The sequence below is a fragment of the Trachinotus anak genome, unplaced genomic scaffold (assembly GCF_046630095.1).
Source record: "Trachinotus anak isolate AG129_WGS33_773 ecotype Australia unplaced genomic scaffold, CSIRO_AGI_Tana_v1 ptg000028l, whole genome shotgun sequence".
Lineage (NCBI taxonomy): Eukaryota > Metazoa > Chordata > Actinopteri > Carangiformes > Carangidae > Trachinotus > Trachinotus anak.
Genome location: NW_027273879.1, coordinates 4,548,202 through 4,569,833, shown reverse-complemented (window position 1 = coordinate 4,569,833; position 21,632 = coordinate 4,548,202). Strand labels below are relative to the sequence as shown.

The window sequence follows — 21,632 nt, the reverse complement described above, 5'->3', positions numbered from 1 at the left end:
AAGTAAAAACACCTGTGGTTTTGCTGTGGGTGTGTGTGGAAAATAAATAGCAAATTGCAAATTCTCTTGGAATTGGCAAATCTTATTTGTCTAAATTATACAAACACCAAAGTGTAAAAACAAGTTATGGTTTTACTGGGGGCCCTTTGTGTGGGACTGTTTCTTAGCCAGGAGCAGAGACTCTCATCTATTAAATAAGATGTGACATGATAGTCAGTGATCTTTAGAGGTGACAGGTGATAGGTGACACCTGTGCTTTTCCATGAAAACAACCTATTTTGAGTTAAAACAATAATCAGCTGCAGCCATACTGTATATGAACAAACTAACTCAGCCTCAGCTAAATACAAGTGTAATACTAATACTGCATCGTGTACTTTTACTTTTGATGCTTTAAGGACATTTGGCTAATAATACTTTTGTATTTTTACTTAAGTAATATTTTCAGTGCATGAGTGTATTTTTACATTACTTATTTTTAAGTAACTTCACTTAAGTAAAAGGTGTGAATGGCTCCTCCAGCACTGCAAACCTTTCAGAGAGGGACTGGAGAGCAGAAATGAAGAAACAGAATGAGAGAAAGAAAGACAGGTGGAGTGATAAGGAACAGATGCACATACACCCAAAAATGCACACAGACCACTACAACTTTAGCAAGAAAACGTACCTAGTTGCATTTTATTATATTTCTTCAAAATAAATAAACAACATAACACAATGAAATAAGACTGGTAACATCTCTGAAAGCCTGTGACAGAATAAACCTCAAAATAGTGCCAGCTTTATTAGTAAACATAACGTGTACATAATGTACAAAAAATACTACTCAAAAATGTACAAATGCAGCAAACAAATATCAAGTATTGTGCAGTCCCCCCCCCCCCCCCCCCCCCCCCCCCCCACGTCATACCAGCTGCTGACAGTCAGTCATTATAGGGATATTACTAGTGTTGAACGCCAGAAGCTACATTAAAATCTAACGCTCACCAGAATCCAGTGAGCGTTTAATGAGCAGCAAACATCTCAGTGGCATAACTCAGTTCATTTTGGTTCAGCAGTATGAGCCAGGCAGGGATCTCAGATGGCTCATACAGGTGGTGGAATACAAGTATTAAGTTAATACAATATAATGCACTACTGATTATAATGCACTGAGTCGCAAAAGCGCTTCTGTTTGGAATAAATACTAGTACAATTTCCCCCTCCTGTAAAAACATTATTTCTCCTCCACCGTAACAGCAGCTTCCAAACTTAAAAAAAAAAAAAAAAATGTTTTGTTGCTTTGCTCCATTGTTCTGTTGCATGACAGAAGTTTTAAAGCATAATCAAGAGAGTAAACATTCAGAGCTGGATGCACAAGTGGTGCATTCAGCTCTCTGCTTCCCTAACACAATTACTCACACACTTCTCCAGACACACTAAATAGAAAACGAGACTGGACATTACCACTCACTAACATCCATTCCATACTTACATAAAAAAAAGGTTGTTCAAAGCTCCTTCGTCACAAAAGCACTGACCAGTAGTAGTGACCGGTGAATAAACAGGGGCTCTGTATGTGGAGCCTGGATTAATCACAGCAGTAGGGTAATTTTTTTTGCCAAGCTGAAATAGCAAACTTTACAAGACATTATCAAGTGATTGTTCACCACTGCCTGTCTGTAGTTGCACTTGGTATCAGTAGTAGATTCAGTAGTTTTCATTTCCAGGGTCCATGTCCTCTTCACCACTACAAGAGAATCCATCATCCATGGAGCCTAATCAATGTAGGATGTGCCTACAAATTAAAACATGGTGTGACATGCAGAATAAAAAGCTAAAAAGAAAAAGAAAAAGAAAAAACAGTGCATTCACTTGGCAGGTGGTTCATATTCTTGCACTGCCACAGACTGACATCTCCATTAATGTAATCTAACCCCACGTTCTCTCATGACGTGTCAATCATCTCCAAGATTATTGGGTCCTGCCCAACAGTCGTAGATAGACCAGAATCTGTCCCTTTGTCTCTGCCTCCTCTTCTTCCTCACTTCCTCCGTGCACTCCCCGGTCTCTTGACCTGCCAGAGGTGATTGTGGATGGTCAGGGCGTCCACGCTGACCGACACACTCTTGGCGGGGATGACGGTGAACTGCTTGCGGTCCGAGCTGTATTTGTAGAGCTTGTCGATCATCTTTCGGCTGATGGTGCGGGGTCCGGTGCCTGTGAACTTGATGATCTCCTCCGTGTCCGGTGAGTAAGAATAAATGGCGCGGAACTGGCACCCACCATCGCGGAAGAGGATGATCAGGTGATTGGACTCACACTTCTCTAGTTCCTGTGAAACAGACAAAAGACATTAATTTCTAAACTACAGTTACCGCTTTGCAGTTGTATGGCTCCGCCCCTCAGGCTACTTTCAGATTGCATCCATTTATTCAGAATCATTTAAAACCTAAATTGAATCAGTTCGTCCTTAAATCCAAGTGAACATTTGTGCCAAATTTGAAGGGAATTCCCTTGAAGAGTTTCCAAGATATTGCGTTTAAAGGCCAAAATCATGTTTTGTGAGGTCACTGTGACCTTGACCTTTGACCTTTAACCACCAAAATCTAATCACTTCATAACTGAGTTCAAGTGAATATTTGTGCCAATTTTGAAGAATTTCCCCCCCGGCAGCACTGAGATGTTGTGTTCACAAGGCCACCATGACCTGCATTGACCTTTGACCACCAAGATCTGATCAGTACGTCCCACCTCACAATAAACTTCAAGAGATGACACTGACCTCCAGAACAACATTTTTCTGGGCCTCATTAACCTTTCCGGCCAGGCAGCAGTGAGCGATGGCATTGATGATGATTGGCTTGTTGGACTTTGAGCTCGGCTCCTTGAAAAGTTTTGGACCTTTTATGAGCAAAAAGACAAAAAATGCATAAAAGACATTGTTCTAAGACATATCCACTCATAAACCACAAACTGTTTCTTTTACATTTGGGTTTGTCCATGGATTAAACAAGTGTGCTAAACACTAAACCAATTGGCTGATGGCTCTGGCTTCACTTTTATCAAACAGATATGATCAATTGATAATCTTTTCATCTACATCTCGGCTAAAAGAAAAGCAAATTTCCCAAAACCATCTGTAAAGGAAGTGACGAGATCAAATATGTTTTTCTCTTAAGTCTTGGCCTTTAAAAATTTCTGCAGCTCTGCTCACCGTTGTACTCGATGGAAGTGATGGAGGAGGCTATGGAGCCGTTCTCCCAGTCCCTCTCCATGTTCCTGCTAGATGCCCTGCTCAGCATAGGGAACGACTCCATAGAGCACACAGATCCAGCCCTGGAAGACAAACTTACAGGTCAGTGAAATGACTACATGGATACACAAAACGGGTATCACCTCTGGATACAACATGGGAATTCTCACCTCTGTGACTCCGCCCCTCCAGAGATGACACTGTCTGCCTCAGTCGCCAAAGAGAGCGTTGATCCTCGATGACTGCAGCTCAGATCGGCTGAAAATGACAGAGAACGAAGGATCTAGTACCTGCTACTTATAACTATAACACTGTTGTTTGCCCAATTCCATCCCTGTTCCATTTCCATATGACAAGCAGTGACTCAAATGAATACTGTAATGTTACTCTAAATACTAATGCAGTTCAAACAAGAGACAGATATCTGCATGGAAGGCAAGACAACAAAACGACAAATGAATCATAAGTTAGTTAGAATCATAGAATCAGCTACTGCAAAAAGACTGATCTTTCTAACATGTGACCCACAGCTGACTGCAATATTTTTATGGGATGTGTATGTCTGATATCACATCATGCAGAGCAGGTTAGATGGTTCACCTCCCCTGCAGCCTGCTGCTGAGCCCTGGGCTTTGATCAACATGGACACCTTCAGAGAATTACCTGCACAACACACATGCACACACTCAGAGCATGACAACGAATGTACACAAGTGAACTACACTGAAAATGTGCACGCTCCCACAACAGCCTATTGGGTTATACGACAATGAAACTATTCTAAACAGACAGTATGACAACATGGTGCAGTGGACAAAAATATATGCTGTGCATGTATCTTACGTGTGGTGGATCCTTTGGAGAGGCTGTTGGACTCCTCACGGTGCAGTGATTTTGGCCTGTTCTTGCGGGATTTAGTCCTTGGACGAGGTTTGACAAGACCCTGCTCCTCCATCAGCGCTTGCTGCTTCCTCCGCAGGTATTCCTGCTTAATTAGCTCTCGTCGTGCCTTCTCCTCTTCCTTGCGAACACGATCCTCTTCTGCCTTACGCCTTAAAGAAATGGGCAGAGAGTTAACACAGGCAGAATTTCTCCCACGCATGCACCTTCGACAATCCCTTATCCCTGAATGTCAGTGTGAGAAAAGAAAATGTACCTGGCCTCATCACGTTTGAGCTCACTCTCAGCTTCTTGTTGTAGTTTGCGTAGTCTCGCCTCTTCGGCTTTGCGCTGCTGTTTGAGAAGGAAGGCAGCACGACGTTTTGCCATTTCATCCTCTGCCTTCTCATCATCCTGGAAGATAAAAGAGTGATAATTATTCAGTTCGAAACTATGCTTCTCAGTCGGTAGTCGTGATGTGCCAAATTGCAAGTTACAAACAGAAGCTCTGTGAAAAATGCAAAGATCTGAATTTTACCTTGAAGAAGAAGCCCAACACATTCTTCTGGTCGCTGTCCGCTGTGCAGTCTGTAACATCTGCACTGCCATCCTCCGGTTGATCCTTAAGCTCTGACAAGTCGACCTCAATCAGTTGGCCTTTGACCCTGGTACCCTCATCTCCACCCAAAGCCTCTTTTCCTGAGTTGTCAGCTTTGTGCTCTTCTGGTTCTGCGGCCTGTGAGGGAGATATGGTCGTACTGGGGATGACTGGTGGGTCCTGTGGCTGGGGTTTGTCTGGGAGGCGCCCAGTTCCTTCTCCGGTGCCATCATGGACTCTGAAGGTGGTGTTTCTCTGAATGCTTCTCTCTAGCTTGGAGCCCTCTGCAATAGTTCCCGTCTCCTGGTCTCCACCGGTGCTTTCTCTTGGAGAGGGGGTGCACTCTGGGGACTGAGTATTAGACTTGATAGAGGCCATCTTGCTGTTGTCTTTAGTCTGCTTTCTGTCGGAGGTTTTGCTGCGTTGGCTGGAGCTAAGCTTGGGAGGACGGCGAGCCGGAAAGGAATTGCTGCCGCTGATATCTACAAAGTGGACTGCAAAAGATCTGGACTCTGAGGTAGTGGTTGCTGTTTGTGTCGTACTGGGGGTTGTGCTTGGGGCTGATTCTACGCATTGTGGAGGTGAGACCACATTCTGCTTCATCAGCAGGTCTTGCTGTAAGGAGAGCTGCATCATCTGCTGCTGAATGGAATTAATAGCTTCATTGAGTAGATCTATGGAGCGGGAACACTCGTTCAAGCCAGATTCAGCCCCAATGTCTTGAGAAAGACTTTTCAATCTGTTGTCCGTGTTCATCTGTCCTCCCTCCGGTTGACCTGCCTTCGCCTGAACCTTCAGAGCATCAAGACAGGAGTCATCCTTGCAGGACTGGATCTTCACTTTATTCCTCTCAGCAGCTGTTAGTTCTGGGAATTCCTGGGAGTGTTTTAGGGGTAGAGGAAGTGTGTCGCTTTTTCCTCCACCCTTCTTGACGATGTTCAAGAACGCAGCTTTCCCAAGCTTTAGTCTCTGCCGTGCTGATAGGGTCTCCATCTTCTTCTTTTGATACTCTATTGCACGTCTTTGCTCTTCTAGCTGCATGTGAAGTTGCAGCAGCTCTGAAGGCACTACTGGGGGACTCCCCATCATATTACTCCCCAACACAGAACCAGACTCCTTCCCTAGCCAAGTGTCACTCCTCAGTTGCCAGGGAGGGCACGGGGTGAGCTCAGAGCCATCAGGTGTGGTCTTCTGGGAGCTGCTGGTACTCGAAAATCCATCACGGAGGCCAAGTTTAAGGAGCTTTCTCTCTGCAAAGCTGGTCATCTTGACACTGGCACTGCCTGAAGCGCTGCAGCTGCTCGCCCAGGAAATGGTACTGAGGCAAGGGCTTGAGCGTCCACTGCAATCTTCCTTATCGTCCCGCTCACTCACCTTCAAGTCTTCTCTCAGCTTGGCTGACTCGCCCTCTCCGAATTCACACACCTCCCCCTCCTCGACACATTTCCCCTTTCCTCTCCTAATCACTTCTCTAGTCAGCTCAATCTGATCATCCTCCTCATCATCATCCTCAAGGTCTGCAATGTCTGAGTCAGAGTCATGCCCTACCTCCTGTACAGAGGAGAAAGGACTGTGGTGGTCCGGCTCTCCTGACAAATGCAGGAAAAAGCCTTCAGACTGTTTCTTCCCAGACGGAGACCCCTCTGTGAGTGGCCTGAGAGAGCTAGGCACTGATTCTGCAACAGGAATGGGTGTGAAGGTACTTCTATTTGACTCTGCTGTGGGGGCTTTCCTCTGCGAGATGCTTGGGACATTAGTGGCTGTTTTCCTAGCAACTACTGCTGCCCTACAGCGACTCTCACCACTTTCTTCCTGTTTGTTCAGGCTGATGCTCTTCTCTTTGGCTGGCTTAGGGATGGCGGGCATCAAAGGCTCCAGATAGTAGCTGTCTGCCTGACGGTCCGGAGAAAAAGAACCCGTGTCCAGGCGAGGAGAGCAACGAGTATTTGAAATTCTTGAGGTGGAGGCTGCACTCTGGATTTCCAGCTCATCCTGTTCCATGTCACTACCAAGTCGATGTCGAGAAAATGCATAGGGGTGGATGACAGCAACCAGTTCCTCCTCCTCTATTTCCTCTTCTTCGTCTTCTATGCGCATGTGACTGAGCAGGCTTTGACCACTGAGTCTGTGTTGAGGCAGATGGGGGCCTGACCCCAGCATGTGTTTGGGGGTAATGCTCATGATGTTGGAGGCCAAGCTGTCCTTGCTGATGGAGCGAGCCAGGCTGATACTGTCCGCATCGTCCTCCATGGGAAAATGCAGGGCATAGGGCACCGGCTGGGATAAAGGCCTGGACAGGGACACAGGGAGGAAAACCATTTAGATGAGCTAAGTGTGATGAATTATGGAACAAGAAATTGACCGTTACATCCGGAGCACTGAGTAACTAATCAGTACAGAAATTGTGAAAGCTGTAATCTCAGCGCTCACCTCGGCCTTCTCTCTGGCCAGGCCAGCACTGAGCCCTGGTGCTGCCCGTCTGTTCGTGTCAGAGAGTTGGCTCTGTTCCTCGGGTCTGTACAAAGAAAGCATGATCCATGTTAGAAGAAGGACTTCTCAAAAACGTAACATTATTAGTCAAGCCAAACCTGACGAAGAACTCCCAAGTCAGAAAAAAAAACTGACTCCGAAGATCAGATATAAAAGCATTGTACTGCTAAACATTCCAGTTAATCCTTAATTTAATTAAGAACTTGTCAAAAAAGAAAAGAACACACCTTAGGTACATTTAGATCAACTCCTGCTTTCTACCTTCCCTCTCCATTTTCTGTTTGTTTTTGTGCCTTCAGGGATCAAACTCTGCACCAGAACCTGAGTGAATATTTTCTTAATTTACCTGAAGTGCTCTCCTCATGCACCTTCTGTTGCCTCTGTCTCAGGGGCAGTAAAGAGTGAGGTGGGTTTGATGAGCTTGGTTTAGCGCTGTGAGAGAAAGACAGGGAGGTTTGAGTTTTAAAGTCAGCTCTGGTTTGAAAGAATTATTACTGTGGTAGTGCATATCCAGAATAATGCTAATGAAGTCTGGTTTTACAATTAAAAGATTTTACCACTATTCATAGTGTTACATTTAAATATTTGTAGTAATGTATGGTGGGAACGGCCCCCAAAAAAATATTGGTCTTAAAGTTAGAAAATTAGCAGGATTTCTTCAGATTTAAATGCACATCACACATACTGTAGAGGAGGTACTTGTCACTTTTACCATATTAACTAGTATGAGTAGTAGGAATGCATCATATAACTCCTATAACTCCCTTAAGATACAAATGAGCAAATGGACAAGTGTGTATAGGAAGAACAAAATAATGTCTAGGCATGAGGTCTTTCTAACAACTCGTTAGTAAACCTGTAGGTTGAAAGTAAATGTCTCTATGTTGTGTTACTGGAAACACAGTTACTGTTCAATACCTGAGATCAGGGCTCGGGGGCGTGGTCAAGACATCAGCAGAGGTTGATGATGTCAGGAAACTACGTTTTGTCACATTGGAGATGGGTACATGGGATCGAGAGCCTTTCGGCTGCAGCAGCAATCTCACTGCAAAATTTGTTTTAGAGATTTCAAACCATGGTTTAAATAGCTACAAGCAGCTCAATAAATGAAAAAGTGCATGTTATACCATCTCTGATTTCCTGAAGGTCTCTGGGCTGGACGAAGTCTGGCTTCACACTCTCAAACCACCAGAAAAGCTCAGCAATGAAGACCATCACGTTATTCTGCAAGACACAGCGACCAAGAACAAGGTCAATGAACAATATGATACACAATCTGATAATGTGCTCGGAGCATTTGTTGTTTCTGGACCCACCTTCAGAACTGGTGGAGAATACAGCATGTCCTCAGGCTTCAGGTAGAAGCATTTGCTCAGGTACTCATTAGAAAACTCCTTCAGTAGTTGGATGTTGTACACACTGTCTGCTATAGAAGGAACATCCTTCAGGCAGATATCTGCACAGAACAGGAGAGCCATGGTCAGTTCTATCAGGTTAATACTACATATAGTAATAGTTCAGTGGTTGATCAAGACCTAAGCTTAGGCAGCAGACTGGTGGGACTGTAGACACTATCTCTCTTTAGCAGTCCATGTTACCGTACCTTCCAGTCTAATGAGTTCTGGACAATAGAAGTGGATCACAGCCAGCAGAGCCGTGCCGTCACACACGTCCTTCAACAAGTCGTCCAACAGGGGGAAATGCTGAAGTGTCCGCCCTGACAGGTGATCTCTGCGGTAACGCACCTACACAGAAAGAGAAGGCCTAAGTTTACATGAAGTACACAAACTTATCTGGTCTCAACACTAACCCACATGCTCACTTGTCACATACAAACACACTATTTCTCATATTATCTTTGATGGAGAATCACTTTCCATATAACTTACTATTCTGTATTAGAAAAGGTCAGATGTAGCTTTGCAAAGTTTGATATCTTGTGCTACAGTGCTAGTGTTTGTGTCTTTACTAAACTATCACTTTAAAGTATGATAATTTAACTAATTTTGGATTCAGACTACACAATATTTTTTTTCAGATGAGTTAGTCATTATGTCTGATTAGACAACTATAGAGGCATAAATTCTTGGTGCGACATGACAGACTACATGTTGGTCAGGAAGTAGAAGCCAGGGACCAACCTAACGTTTCAGTGAACAACGATATAAAGACACAATCGCATCTGAAGTGGTGTGATACTGACTGTCGTGTTTGGAAAAACTTAAAAACAAGGAAGAAATGTCAAAAAGCCAGAGGTATTGCACAAACAGCTCCACCTGGTAGCACCAACATCATCATACTCTTCACCATGTTAACAAGTGTGTGAAAAAATTCCTCCATGCTTAGTCCTTTTGTCAGGGCGACATGGCAGTTATTGTGATATTGTTAGTCTGAACCCAATATAAATCTAAGGTGAGTCTGGTAGTTGCTACATGTAATGAATGTTAAAAAAAAGGGAAAACAGTAAAGGTAAGAATGAAATAAAGACAAGGGTCAATGGTGAGTACATTACCACGCGAGAGAACTCCACAGGCTCCAATAAACAGTGGGCCAGAGCATGCAATATATCAGGCTGGTGAGGAAGAAGAGAAATGATTGGGAGGAAGTTCATGAAATGAGGCAAACCATGACTGGATGAGTGGACTTGAGCCATTTAAACACTGGGCTCTGCACATGTTGAAGTGAGTTAGAAGTGCCTGGTAGTTCACTTAGGCTTTGCTGGATGGCACCAAAAGAGAAGGTGCAGAGAGGTGCAGTGGATTGTAGATGTTTTGGGGGAGGGAAGGAAGCTCAGCTGAAAACTGAAGGGTTTCATGCAAATTAAAAGCAAACATGCAGAGGAAAAAAAAAAAAGTATTGTGAACTTGCTGTTTCCTCATTTGCCACCAAGGGGCACTGTGTCATATTTAATAGCCACATCACTGTATTGTGCATCACTGTGAAATTGGTTTTATTTCATGTCTGGCTTTTTTCTGTCTATATAATTAGCTGTTATTTTGGGTTTGGCTCCTCTGATGCTATCTGATCAGACAATGACACACAGCCACACACACACACACACACACCAAACAGATACGGATACACTCACACAGGAGATTGCTAGAGGTTGCACTTACAGGTACAAGCTTCCAGTACCATTTGGAGGGGGACTAGTGTCCAAGAGGCAGGAAGGGACGGGATTGGGGGGGAGACACAAACAGGAAGAGCAGCAGACAAGTCATGGGTCAGATACACTGACAAGAAATCAGATTATCCCATGTTACCATGGAGATAGATCTGATCTTTAAGACAACTGGAAAGGGTTAGGCAGAAAGAGTCAAGTTATACAGAGAACAGGCAGATGTGGGGAAAACTAGAAGTGTTTGTGCTCATTGCAATTAAAGGTTCAATTTCACTTTGTGTCGCCACATTATTTCCGACTAATTCAGCTCCATTACCCTCTGACAGACAATGTGCTTTCACATGTCTTTTAACAATATGGATTTTCTGACTGGTTGATAGGAACCAGGCCAAGTTAGAGTAGTGCAGAGGTTTTCAAACTATGAGGAATCTGAACACAGAGGTATGATATGCGTATTTTTAGTTTCCGCGTGACTTAGATTTTCCAAAGATATCATTATACCCGCTTCATTAAAAAGAAAAGTCCACAAATCCAATCATAGAAAAAAGCTCCTCCTTATAACTCCCAAACTTGCCTAAGAATCATCACATTTTAAAGTTTTCTTCAATATCAAAATAATCCAGTGCTAGCAGTCTGTATATCCATAGCTACACTGCAAACAGGAACTGCTAATCACTAATTCGGCTTATTCTTAATGGTGTCAATTTATCAAAATATATATAAACATAGGTTAAAACAAAAAACAAAAAAACAAAACAGAGCTCAAGCTGTAGCCCACAGTTAACTAACTTATTCTGTGGCAACATTATACTTCCTGTTTACATCCACCAAAACTTAGAGAATGATTATCCCCTACATCAAAGTAAGATAAAGAATAAAACATGAGATACAAAATCTACAAATTTTATTATCAATCTGGTCTGAGTGGGGGGCTCAGAGTGTCAGAAAACCCCTGACATAGGGTGTCCACAATAAAAATGCAAAAAATGTGTTTGAGTCTGTGACCAGGAGTCGATGTGAGGTGCTCATCAGATCACAATGCAAGCAAGATCTGATGACAAAACCTACACACCTGACTGCTACTGCGCCCAGTGAGGACAAGATGCGTGTGCTTAAAATCACAGCCAGGAGGACAACAGACAAAGACAACAGCGTTACTAAAGAAAGACACTATTCAACAAACAGAAAGCTTTTTTTTTCTGAAACAGTGAGACAAACAGACAAAGTGCCCAACAAAGAGCGTGTGAGACAAGGGAATAAAACAAAGAGACACACAGGGTGTTACCTTCTGGTGACTGGATGGCTCCAGAAGATGTTGCTTCATTTTCAGCTCTTTCTCTGTGATCTCCCTCATCTTTATGTTCACCTGAAGTGGCAAAGGTACCATCAGTCGACAAAGAAAGAATGAACAAACCCAACCATTTACTCCACATGTTTGGTTCTTACCTTGTTGATCCAAAAGACCATGGCGTCCTCCAGGTCAAAAGGCAGCTCCTTGGAGGCACTGAAGTTCGAGAAGCGCTTGACGCTGGACACAACCTTCTCTATGCTGATCATCTCCATTGTATAGGCCATCATCAGGGCATCGATGAGGCGGATGTGGGCGCTCTGGAGAAGCACAGATCAGAGAGGACAGAGTTATTGTTAACAAACATCACTACTGTAAAATGACATTTCTTTCTCCATGTCATGATAACCAACACATGCATTTAGAAGTATCTCTAATGCGTACTCTGTATGAGAACCATGGGTCTGTTTATAACAAACAGTAGATTAGATTGCATCAAATGATTGTGCTGCATTATTAGTGTAGTACATACACTGAGTTGCCATGGAAACAGGGCAGAACTTCTAGACTGAAACATGCAGCTGTCTAATAGCAAAATCCTTCCCAGCCTACACATGAGACAATTGCTGTGTCATTATTTTATGACACATGCAGTTTTTTAATTGCTTCAAATAAGGCCAGAGATAAGCTACAGCTGTACAAAATGAAAGTGTGTCTCTTGCTGTAAGTCTGCTACATGCTTTTCATTTTACTTAGAGAGCTATGCGCAAAATGACATTATTATATGGACACTTCGATATCTCCGATGAACACAGCATAAACTGCCGCCAGCTTGTTGCCTTTTGCGTTTTCACACCTGTGGGCTAGATGACTAGTAGCTCCTGCGAGTGGGTTCAAATGCTGAGCCTTTGGTTCATTTTGCGTCATGAATATTTTAGTTACACACGCTAAAACCTGCAAAACAGTCAGATCCACTGGTGCATTATTTATTCCAACACTCTCACATTAGCTTGTAAACAGATGGTAAGTGTGGGTTGCCAGTTCACAGGTTGTACTACTGCAGAGACTGTACCCTAGTTTGACTTAATAATTCTTAAAGCACTAATAATGATTTTTTCATCCACATGGAGGCAGCAGAATAAGTGTGAACACAACACTGATATAGTACCACCTTAAATAGCGATATAGCGATATCAACATTTATTTGGAGCATTGTGTCTAATCACCTGATGAATGTAAGGCCAGTATTCACTTTCCTTTTAGCTCTTTATCACTAAAAACATCTGCCTCCTATGTCTGGAACTGGGTTTTGATGAGAGCAGTTAATCAAACGTTAAAGTTGGGTTAGGGTTAGGGTTACTGTAAACACTGGCCAACAGAGTTAATGTGTGAACCACTAACTAATTATCTAATATTCCTGTTTGTACTTAAGTTATGTCAATGTTGGTGTGTAACTGGACAAAGCGTTAAGATACCCACCATCTTTATGGGGGCCGAGCTGAGGTCCAGATCAGAGATAGGCGTGTTGTCAGTCTCCAGGACGTAGATGCCTTTCCTGGACAGGGCCTGGATGACAGACTGGTGGCTTTGGAGCGAGGCAGCCTGCTCAGCGTGCAGGATGAGCCCGCACACCCGGCAGTAGAGCTCTCCAGACAGCAGAAGGCGGATGATGGGGGGCTTGATGTGTTCCTGCTCATACTGGTCAGTGTAGAAGGGGTCCCGCAGGTCTGCAGGGATGTTGTCTGGAAAGAGGGATGATGATAAACACACATATTATTAAACTAAAGCCTGCTTGATAAGACATTCTGGGTTAGCTAGAGTTTTTTTTTATCTATTACAGATGTATTAAGCTACAAATCACACCATGCATCCACACTTAAACTATTTTTGCACAGACATGTGTCCACCAATGCTTCACCATGTTATGTAACAGAGAAGCTCTCAGGACACAGACTTCCAAGGTATTAGACTGTCTCAGAGGAAAGCAGTCCAAGAGGAGAGCACTGAGACAAAGCCAATGGTTAAACAGCGTGCCAGGGAGTAACCCTGAAGGCTGATAGGTGGACCAGAGACTTAAAGCCAATGAGCTAACAGGACTTAGTGGTGACACTTAAGCTGATGGTGTTGTCCCAGCCAGCCTGGCGTTGTCCTACTCATGGACACAGACATGGGGCAGCTATTTTTATATGAGGTGGACATGTTAATCCAGAGTTAAGGCCTCAAGCACTCACGAAATTTAGCTTCCAGTGCTTTCTGGACAGCCTCTCAGTTGGACAGGAAGAGACAGAGAGAGTGGTGTGGTTATTCATACGATGAGGAAAAAAAAAAAAAAACAGGGGAGACTTTGGAATAAAAATGGCTTTCGGGACTGTTTCATAATAAATAATCTAACCTAACTGAATTGTTTGATGAAAAAAACCTCTTTTAAAAGGAGAACTATATTGTAGTACTTGTGTTCATCAGACCAGTCAGTTATGATAACATTTTATTTTCCAAACAAATTCTACAGCCACAGGAGGAAGCCATCTCAGTCCAAATGCCTCAAGGAATAGTCAGACACTTTGGAACATCCACCTATTCACTCTCTTTCTGAGAGTTAGCTGAGAAGCCGCTCTCATTTCTGTCCATTAAATATTAAGTTATCTTATCACAAAGACTGAAAAAGGAGAGGGGATGGCGGGGGTCAGCTAAGCCAGTACTGTCCAGAAGTAAGAAAATTCAGCTACCTGCAGCTCTGAAGTTTAATAATCAGCCTGCTGTGAATGTTGTTTATTAAATCTGTACGAAAACCTAAATTCCTAGAGTCTCCTGGCAACCTCATGCTGATGATGAGACTCTTGAAGATCAGGACAAAGAAGCAGTTTAAACCACTGAGATTTAACATGAGTCAGGCTGTTTCCCCCTGTTTCATGTCTTTATGCTAAGCTAAGTGCCTCCTGCCTCTAGCTCCATAGTAAACACACAGATATGGGAGGGATATTGATCTTCTCATCTATTTCTCAGCAGACAGTGAATAAGCATATTTCCTGAAATGTGGAACTATTCCTTTGACAATAGAGCGAGCCTCACAGGCAGCCAGATCATTGTAAACATCCATTAGATTGTGCTGAGCTGCTTTCGGGACAACCGAAAAACTGTAGTTGTGCATTCACAGTGTTAAAATGCAATGAAGATCATAATGGTTATTTTGTTCACATTCACCTCCAGTTTCACTATCAAATACATGGTTTACAGCTGTGTTTAGGCCCCGTCTGATCATTTGTCACTGTTGTAAAGTTGTGTTTGATAAAGTTTCCAGATGTCAGAAATGAATAAAAGGTATTTTAAATGATAATAACAGATAACAAAACTAGGGGAATAAGAAAGGGGGGTAAACAATGATATTTGCATTAATAATTAACAGCCTTGAACACATTAAAGCAGAGTTAACCGTAACATCTTTTCTCATTTTGACACATAACATTAGAGGCAGCGCTGCCTGAGATAAACAGATAAAATAAGACATACGCAAGTGGAAAACATAGATAACCACTCTCTCTTTCTCTCTCACACACACACACATTAGGACTACAGCACAGTGATAATCTCAACTGTGTCTTTCACAACAGACTGCTTGCTCTGCACCGTCAGTCCACAGTATCTATCTCACTCTCTGTTGCTGCGTAGTGCTGCCATATGTGCATAAGAATCCCCCATCATGAAAGAAAATATGTATTATGTACCCCTCCATTTCTGCCTTCATCGTCTCATTAGTCTTTCCCTCAACAACAGCAAATCTTGTGAGTCCTCCTCTAGCCCCTTTCCAAACACACCTCTCTTTTACTTTTTTCCTACTTCCTCAGTCTCAGCTTATCCCAGAATGCCCCCCTCATCCTCCCTGGTTGCCGTAGAGATGGTGATGGGGAGTGCCAGCATGGCTGGAGGTGGGGGCTGGGTTGCTGTCCCATCTCATCACCACAGCCTGCTCATTGGATCGTTTTATGGTCCCTGACATCAGGAGGTGTGTGTGTGTATGTGTGGCGTGGAGAACTGGAGGGGGGGTGGCAGGAGCTCCTTTCTAATCCCAGCTGGTAATACTCCTTAGATATTTATTATCCACCTGATCCAGGCGTTAAAGCCCACCCTGGTGTATATGTGGGAAATCAAGAGGAGGGGAGGGGGTGCAGGGAAAGCCTTTGTTCCTATTCTTTGAGACACAAGGTCAGATTGATCAGCAGAGATCTTGCTGACAGTGAGGGCAGGGCTGTCAGACTCTGGGCTCTGCAGGGCAAAGACACAACTATTCTCTCCAATAAGAAGGCTTAATGCAGAATCCTCCTGAAGATGGTGTGTTGGGAAAACACAGCCTTTAAGCCGATGCAAGTCACTTTGGACGTCTGACCCTAAAGAAAAAAATTAAAAAGCTGGTATATGGAACCAATCTGCCAGGTTCCTCAGTTTAATAGATTTTGATGTGTGGCTCTTCAGTTATTCCCTGTACAATTTATATCCACTGACACTCAGTGTAAAGAAATATTTTCAGCCATTTTTCAATATGTTTTCACACTCTTTCATGTTTGATTTAACGGCACTGGCACTTCATTGCATGATGTGATACAAATGTCAGTCAACACTATTTTAAGAGCATCTGCAGGTTTGCAAAATTATTATTATATCCCACAATATAATTAGAGCTAATATAAGCCAATTTCATATACAGACATATCTGTATTGGTGTATATATACAGTACGTGTACTGTATGTATACTGAGAACACAGACTAGTTTATTTTTCAACCAAAAAATGTCCTGCTACATATCTTGTCACAATTATTTAATAACCAAGTTTAAGATAATAACCACTAACCAACATATCAAAGTATCAAAGTACTTCATGATTTAGGAGCTCTGCACACTTTCACAATCTGCTCCTCATAATATGTACATTTCATGCCCTAGCAGTACTCATTAGGTACGACACTAAACAATAATTACAAAATCACTGCAGTTTGGTAAAGGTGAGCAAAATAAGAAACAGTCATGTGGATACAGTTCAACATTACTTTTGCATTAGCATGTTTTTGTAATATTTTTATGAATTACATTTGTTTCTTGAAAATGTTTCAAATACAAACTTAAAACTATGAGAAAGAACTTATGCCTCTAGTCAGAATTTTGTAGAATGAAAAATCAAGAAAAAGCCAATGCTCTGATCTTCCTGCAATAACATTTAGAAAACATTTCAACACTTCTCCAAAGGCCATTAGTAAAACTGTCATGAGTCTAAACAAACAGGCTGTGTTGAACAAAGACTCAAGCCCTCAGGTCCAATCCCATTAAACACTTAACCATGTGACTGGCTGTGCTGACTTTCACACCGGCACACACAGACAACACAGTCCTCGCAGCACTGCTGTGTTGGTTGTTCTGCACTCTAATCTAATAAGAGTGTTTTGGTTCTTCCGACCGCCACACTGACAATAAATAACCAGGGATTGTATCACAGACAACAAACAACTTTGGTACTTCAACAAAAAAACACAGTTTCAAACTGTGTAAAACTACAATACATTCGTAAGTTAGACAATTCACAGTCCGGCAGTATCACAGTCTGTTAATCAAATATTTAGTTCCTGCCCCAGAACTAAATTCCATGTCTGCTTTCAAAACCTGAAAACAACTGAGAGGCATCTCAAAGTTATTAAGCCCGACTAGGATGCACCAGATCGTTGTCAACATAACCCTATTAAGTATAATAGGCATCGGCCAGAAGAAGAAAATGCAGTTTCTTTGTTACCGTCATTATAAAATTTGTTGTTTCCGCTGTCAGTAACATTTATTCAATCACGGTGGGCCCATAAGTTATTTTGAAACCCCTGGCCTCACATAAAAATGACATTTAAAACCAGCAGCTACTCTGAGCTGAGGTATCAAAATTGGTATCAGGAGAGACAAACTGCATCTACAAACGATTAGCTGATTAACCAATCTACAGAAAATGACTCAGCGACTATTTTGATAACTGAGTTATCGTCTGTCTTTGTCTTATATGACAGTGTTATCGATCGCATACGCAATTTGGGAATGTCACCTTAGTCACCTTAGACAGTGAGAAGGTGTGGTGGGCATTTGTCACCATTTGCTGGCAGCTAATTGCAAAAACAATTCACAGATTAACCAATAATGATAGTAATCATTAGTTGCAGCACTATTTGGTTCGGTGCATCCCAACTGACTAGCCCTGAGGAGCTACTGTATCCTCACAAAACACAGTGTTAATCGGCAACTATCTTGATAATCAATTAGTCATTTAAGTAATTTTTCAAGCAAGGATTTTCAAGGTTACATCTTCTTCATTATGAGGATTTGCTGCTAAATGCCTTTGGCTGTTGGTTGTGAAAAACAAGCAATAAGAATGTGTCTTCTTAGGCTTTGAGAGACTGTGTTGGACTTTTTGCACTACTTTCTTATATTTTGTAGAACAATCAAGAAAGTAAGTGGCAGCTTAACTGATACTGAAAATAGCTGCTAGTTGCAGCAGCCCTACACAACATTAAGCTCAGCAGGCAAAAAAAGCCTGACTCTCATCAGTGGCACCACCGAAAGAAATCAGGGTGAATATTAGACTGAATAAATGGAAGAAGTGTGAAACAGGAAAGACTGAATGGCTGCTCATTTTATTCAGTGTGCAGGACTATAGAAGGTTAATAAAAACTCTGGGACTTGAACTGGTACCTGCTTTAACCCCTATGAACTTATGAAAGTTATAATAAATATCATATTACACTGGCATCACTACATTGGGTAAAAAAAGAAGAGAGTCTTGTTGAAAGGGCTCTTTAGTGTCCCTGGCAAACTGACGTCAGGAGGAGCCAATCAGATTAGGCGAAGCAGGAAGCTTGATGGAGGACAGGGTAATGGTTTGGTGTTTATTATGGGCATCTGATCTGTGCCCTGGAACAGCACAGTGTTGGGTAACAGAGGGGTAAAGCTAGCCAGTAAGACAGAGTTCATCATATTTACATCACTGGTGCTAAGCATAAAAATGCTCCACCTGTTGAGAGATTAACGTGGTACCAGTCATGCAAATATGGTTCGATACTGGTTGTGGATGTCAGATTTTTTAAAATTTGGAAAAGTTATGTCTTACATCTATTTAGTATTCTTCGTCTCCATTTTCATCTCTCGGCTCAGCTGCTACTTATCTCACCACACATTACAAGCTGTGGATTTTAGGGGTTTGTTTCTGTCTCCAAGTCAATTCACTGAGTCATCCCCGCAACACAGGAGATAGCACTGCAGGGAAGGAAACACTTAAACTAGCCTACAGTATGTCTGGTTCATCAACCGGATATGATGGCGAAGATTTTTTCTGCACTGAATGACTGTCTCTCTGTGTCTCCTTCCAAATGCCTCATTGTCAAACTGATAATAAAATCACAGAGACTTGTGCATGAACAGCACAGCTGACCCCCTGCTCACACCCACGAAAGAGCACCCAGTGAGTGACACAAAAACCCACATTCAAGGAGTAATTTCCAGACATTTACTTACAGCCTGGCGATGCAGAGCAAACATTTTTAATGTTTCAGTAGACCTCATCAGAGCTGGCAAGGCTAGTGACCTGTGCATAAAAAACTGATAAGGAGATGTCGTCCTAAGTCTTCACTCACAAACACGAAGGTCTGGGCTGCTGCTTGGCTGATTATCAGGAACTTTGTTTACATTTTTGACAGTGAAAAGGGCCGGACAACAAAGCAGGCGACAGTCTGAGTGATACTCAAACTGTAAAACAACCTATAAATCACTGTAAACAAGAAGGTTGTCAACACATTCAGTGAGAACTGGAGGTGTAGATATGGTGTATTCTCACTGTCTTTTTGAATCAGACACTGATATTAACTGTATAAAGGCAACACTATTCCAAAATGCCTTTATGCATATTATGTATTTGACTGCATCATCTATTGTGATTTTCTCATTGATGCCAAACCGTTGTTGATAGCAGGGACCACCACAATCTTATAAAATAAAACATTTACTTTTATGACTCAAGAGCAGATGCACATTTTCACAGAGCAAATGACATATAACAGACTCTGGTTTGTTTCATGTCATACAGTCACTTCTGTCGCCCCCATGTTTGCTCTCTGCATCTCCACTGACTAACTAGACATAAACATATAAACACAAACAATCATAGCTATGATGCCATTTCTAAAGCCCTCATGAACAGCTGTTGTCATCTAGAGCCGCAACTATTAGTCGGCTGACAGAGAATTAATCAGTGGCTATTTTGTTCACTGATTAATTGTTTTGGCCATTTTTTAAGAAAAAATACCAAACAATCTCTGGTTCTAGCCTCTCAAATGTAAGATTGTAATGTGTTTTCTTTGTCGTATATGAGAGTAAACTGGTCATCTTTGGATTTTTTACAACTGGTTAGATGAAACAAGAAATGTGAATACATCTCGTTAGGCGGTGGAAAATGAATACAGGCATTTTCTCAGTATTTTCTGACAAGTTATTGACCAATTGATTAATTGAGAAATGAATCATCAGTTGGAAATAATCACTGATCGCAGCCTTTACCTTTTCCTTAACTTAGCATATTAGCTTTCTAAATGTGTGTTGTTTTTGTTGTTGTGTGCAAGAAACAGAGCTGGTGAAAATTGATCTAAATTCACTCTTCAACAGGATTTGGATCTAGTGAACTGTAACTACAGTAAAGACTGCATAAATACCATTTGTCTATAACAGCTGCCTAGTTCAGTATCATTCACAATAGACATTTGCTCCCACAAATAATGACATAAATACAGAAATCACCATGAGAGAACACATAAATCAAGGTCTCAGCAGGGTGAGGGGAATACAGAGAAAGCCTTACCTATACCATAGGCTTTGGCAAACAACCAGCGGAGATTTGCGTCTATTTTGGCTCTTGCAGAGTCGTAGAGCTCCAGGGGTACAACCTGAGCCTCTATACCTCCTCCTCTTCCTCCTCCTGCATCATCATCATCATCTTCTGCTGCTGCTGCTGCTGCTGCTCTCCTCCAGGTGCTGTCCCTGCCAGCACTCACCTCCACATCCATCCTGCACGGAGAGACACAGAAACATCATTGCCGGTCCCAGCCGACTGCATTACATCATCGATATCAAGGAACAACAACCGTGCAGGGCCCGGCAGCAGCTGCTCCGGTGCTCACAGACTCACCTTTTCTAACCTGCCAATCATAATCCATATCCTACTGACCATATACACCTTTACATCCCACCCAAACACCAGTAATGTGCATAATGTCAACGATGTGTTACGCTGGAGTGCACTTTCCTACATAAACGACCTAGCCCCTCTATGTTTATTATCTTAAAAATGGAGAATAATTAGCATCACACACACACACACACACCTCGAAATGAAAGCGCACATAACAAAGGCTGACCTCTAAGAGCGCATGGGGTCCTGTCCGCAGCTTCGAGGTGAATGCGCTGTTAAGACGCCGACATGCTGGCCTGCCTTCAGCTGACGGTGAAACAACACAGGACTCCTCCCTGCCCAGCGACACAAATCTCCGGCCTCTCAGGATAAAGCTGCGGCTGGCGGCCGATGGTCGTTAATCCAATAATAAAAAATCTGATTGGCAACCATCCGGATGACCGTTTTCGAGGAAATTATCAACGTCCAAAGTCCGGGTGTTTGATATCGAGGCTGTCATCGCCTCTGAGAGAGGAGCAGCCCTGTTGTAGGAGCCTGTCTCTATGGGGACGGGGGTTGTCTTCAATGAGCTGGGCTGCAATACACCTGTTCACCTGCCGAGGGCGCTGCGGGCGCAGAGAGGGTTGACATGACGGGCTGTGCTGTGCATGATGCTGTATCTGTGTTTAAAGGGATACTCCAGCTGAACTTAGTGGTAAGGACTCAATACCAAAGACAGATTTAAAAATAAAGAATGATCCAAATCAGTGCAGCAGAGGGAAGGATGTCCCGACTTTAATCCTTAATGTGGCCCCACAGGGTTCTGGATAGATATTACATTTCC

General features: G+C 42.7%; 1 protein-coding gene across 6 annotated transcripts; it reads right to left on the bottom strand.

Annotated features, from left to right (window-relative positions):
- Window positions 1-649: 649 nt before the first annotated feature.
- On the bottom strand, window positions 650-21,632 carry LOC139611655 (calmodulin-regulated spectrin-associated protein 1-B-like). 6 transcript variants are annotated; one of them, XM_071466499.1, is made up of 20 exons: window positions 21,036-21,632; window positions 20,480-20,685; window positions 13,091-13,353; window positions 11,770-11,931; window positions 11,609-11,689; window positions 10,319-10,351; window positions 8,806-8,947; window positions 8,519-8,658; window positions 8,330-8,426; window positions 8,121-8,247; window positions 7,549-7,634; window positions 7,143-7,227; window positions 4,653-7,002; window positions 4,392-4,528; window positions 4,079-4,287; window positions 3,836-3,898; window positions 3,406-3,493; window positions 3,197-3,318; window positions 2,765-2,883; window positions 650-2,314 (listed from the first exon to the last, which is right to left on the bottom strand). In XM_071466499.1, the coding sequence occupies exons 2-20, from the start codon at window positions 20,682-20,684 to the stop codon at window positions 2,024-2,026; spliced, it is 4,800 nt and encodes a 1,599-aa protein (XP_071322600.1). In that variant the 5' UTR covers window position 20,685; window positions 21,036-21,632; the 3' UTR covers window positions 650-2,023. The 6 variants fall into 6 exon arrangements, with proteins under 6 accessions (XP_071322600.1, XP_071322599.1, XP_071322603.1 ...); XM_071466498.1 differs by lacking the exon at window positions 10,319-10,351 and adding an exon at window positions 9,715-9,774; XM_071466502.1 differs by lacking the exon at window positions 3,836-3,898.

Bases quoted from the DNA above. Each gene is read 5' to 3' on its own strand.
- LOC139611655 (XM_071466498.1), bottom strand. From the start codon at position 20,684: ATGGATGTGGAGGTGAGTGCTGGCAGGGACAGCACCTGGAGGAGAGCA. The intron at 8,248-8,329 runs GTATAACATGCA...CAAATTTTGCAG, and splicing joins CCTTCAGGAAATCAGAGATG to TGAGATTGCTGCTGCAGCCG. The intron at 4,529-4,652 runs GTAAAATTCAGA...TTTATCTTCCAG, and splicing joins TGTTGGGCTTCTTCTTCAAG to GATGATGAGAAGGCAGAGGA.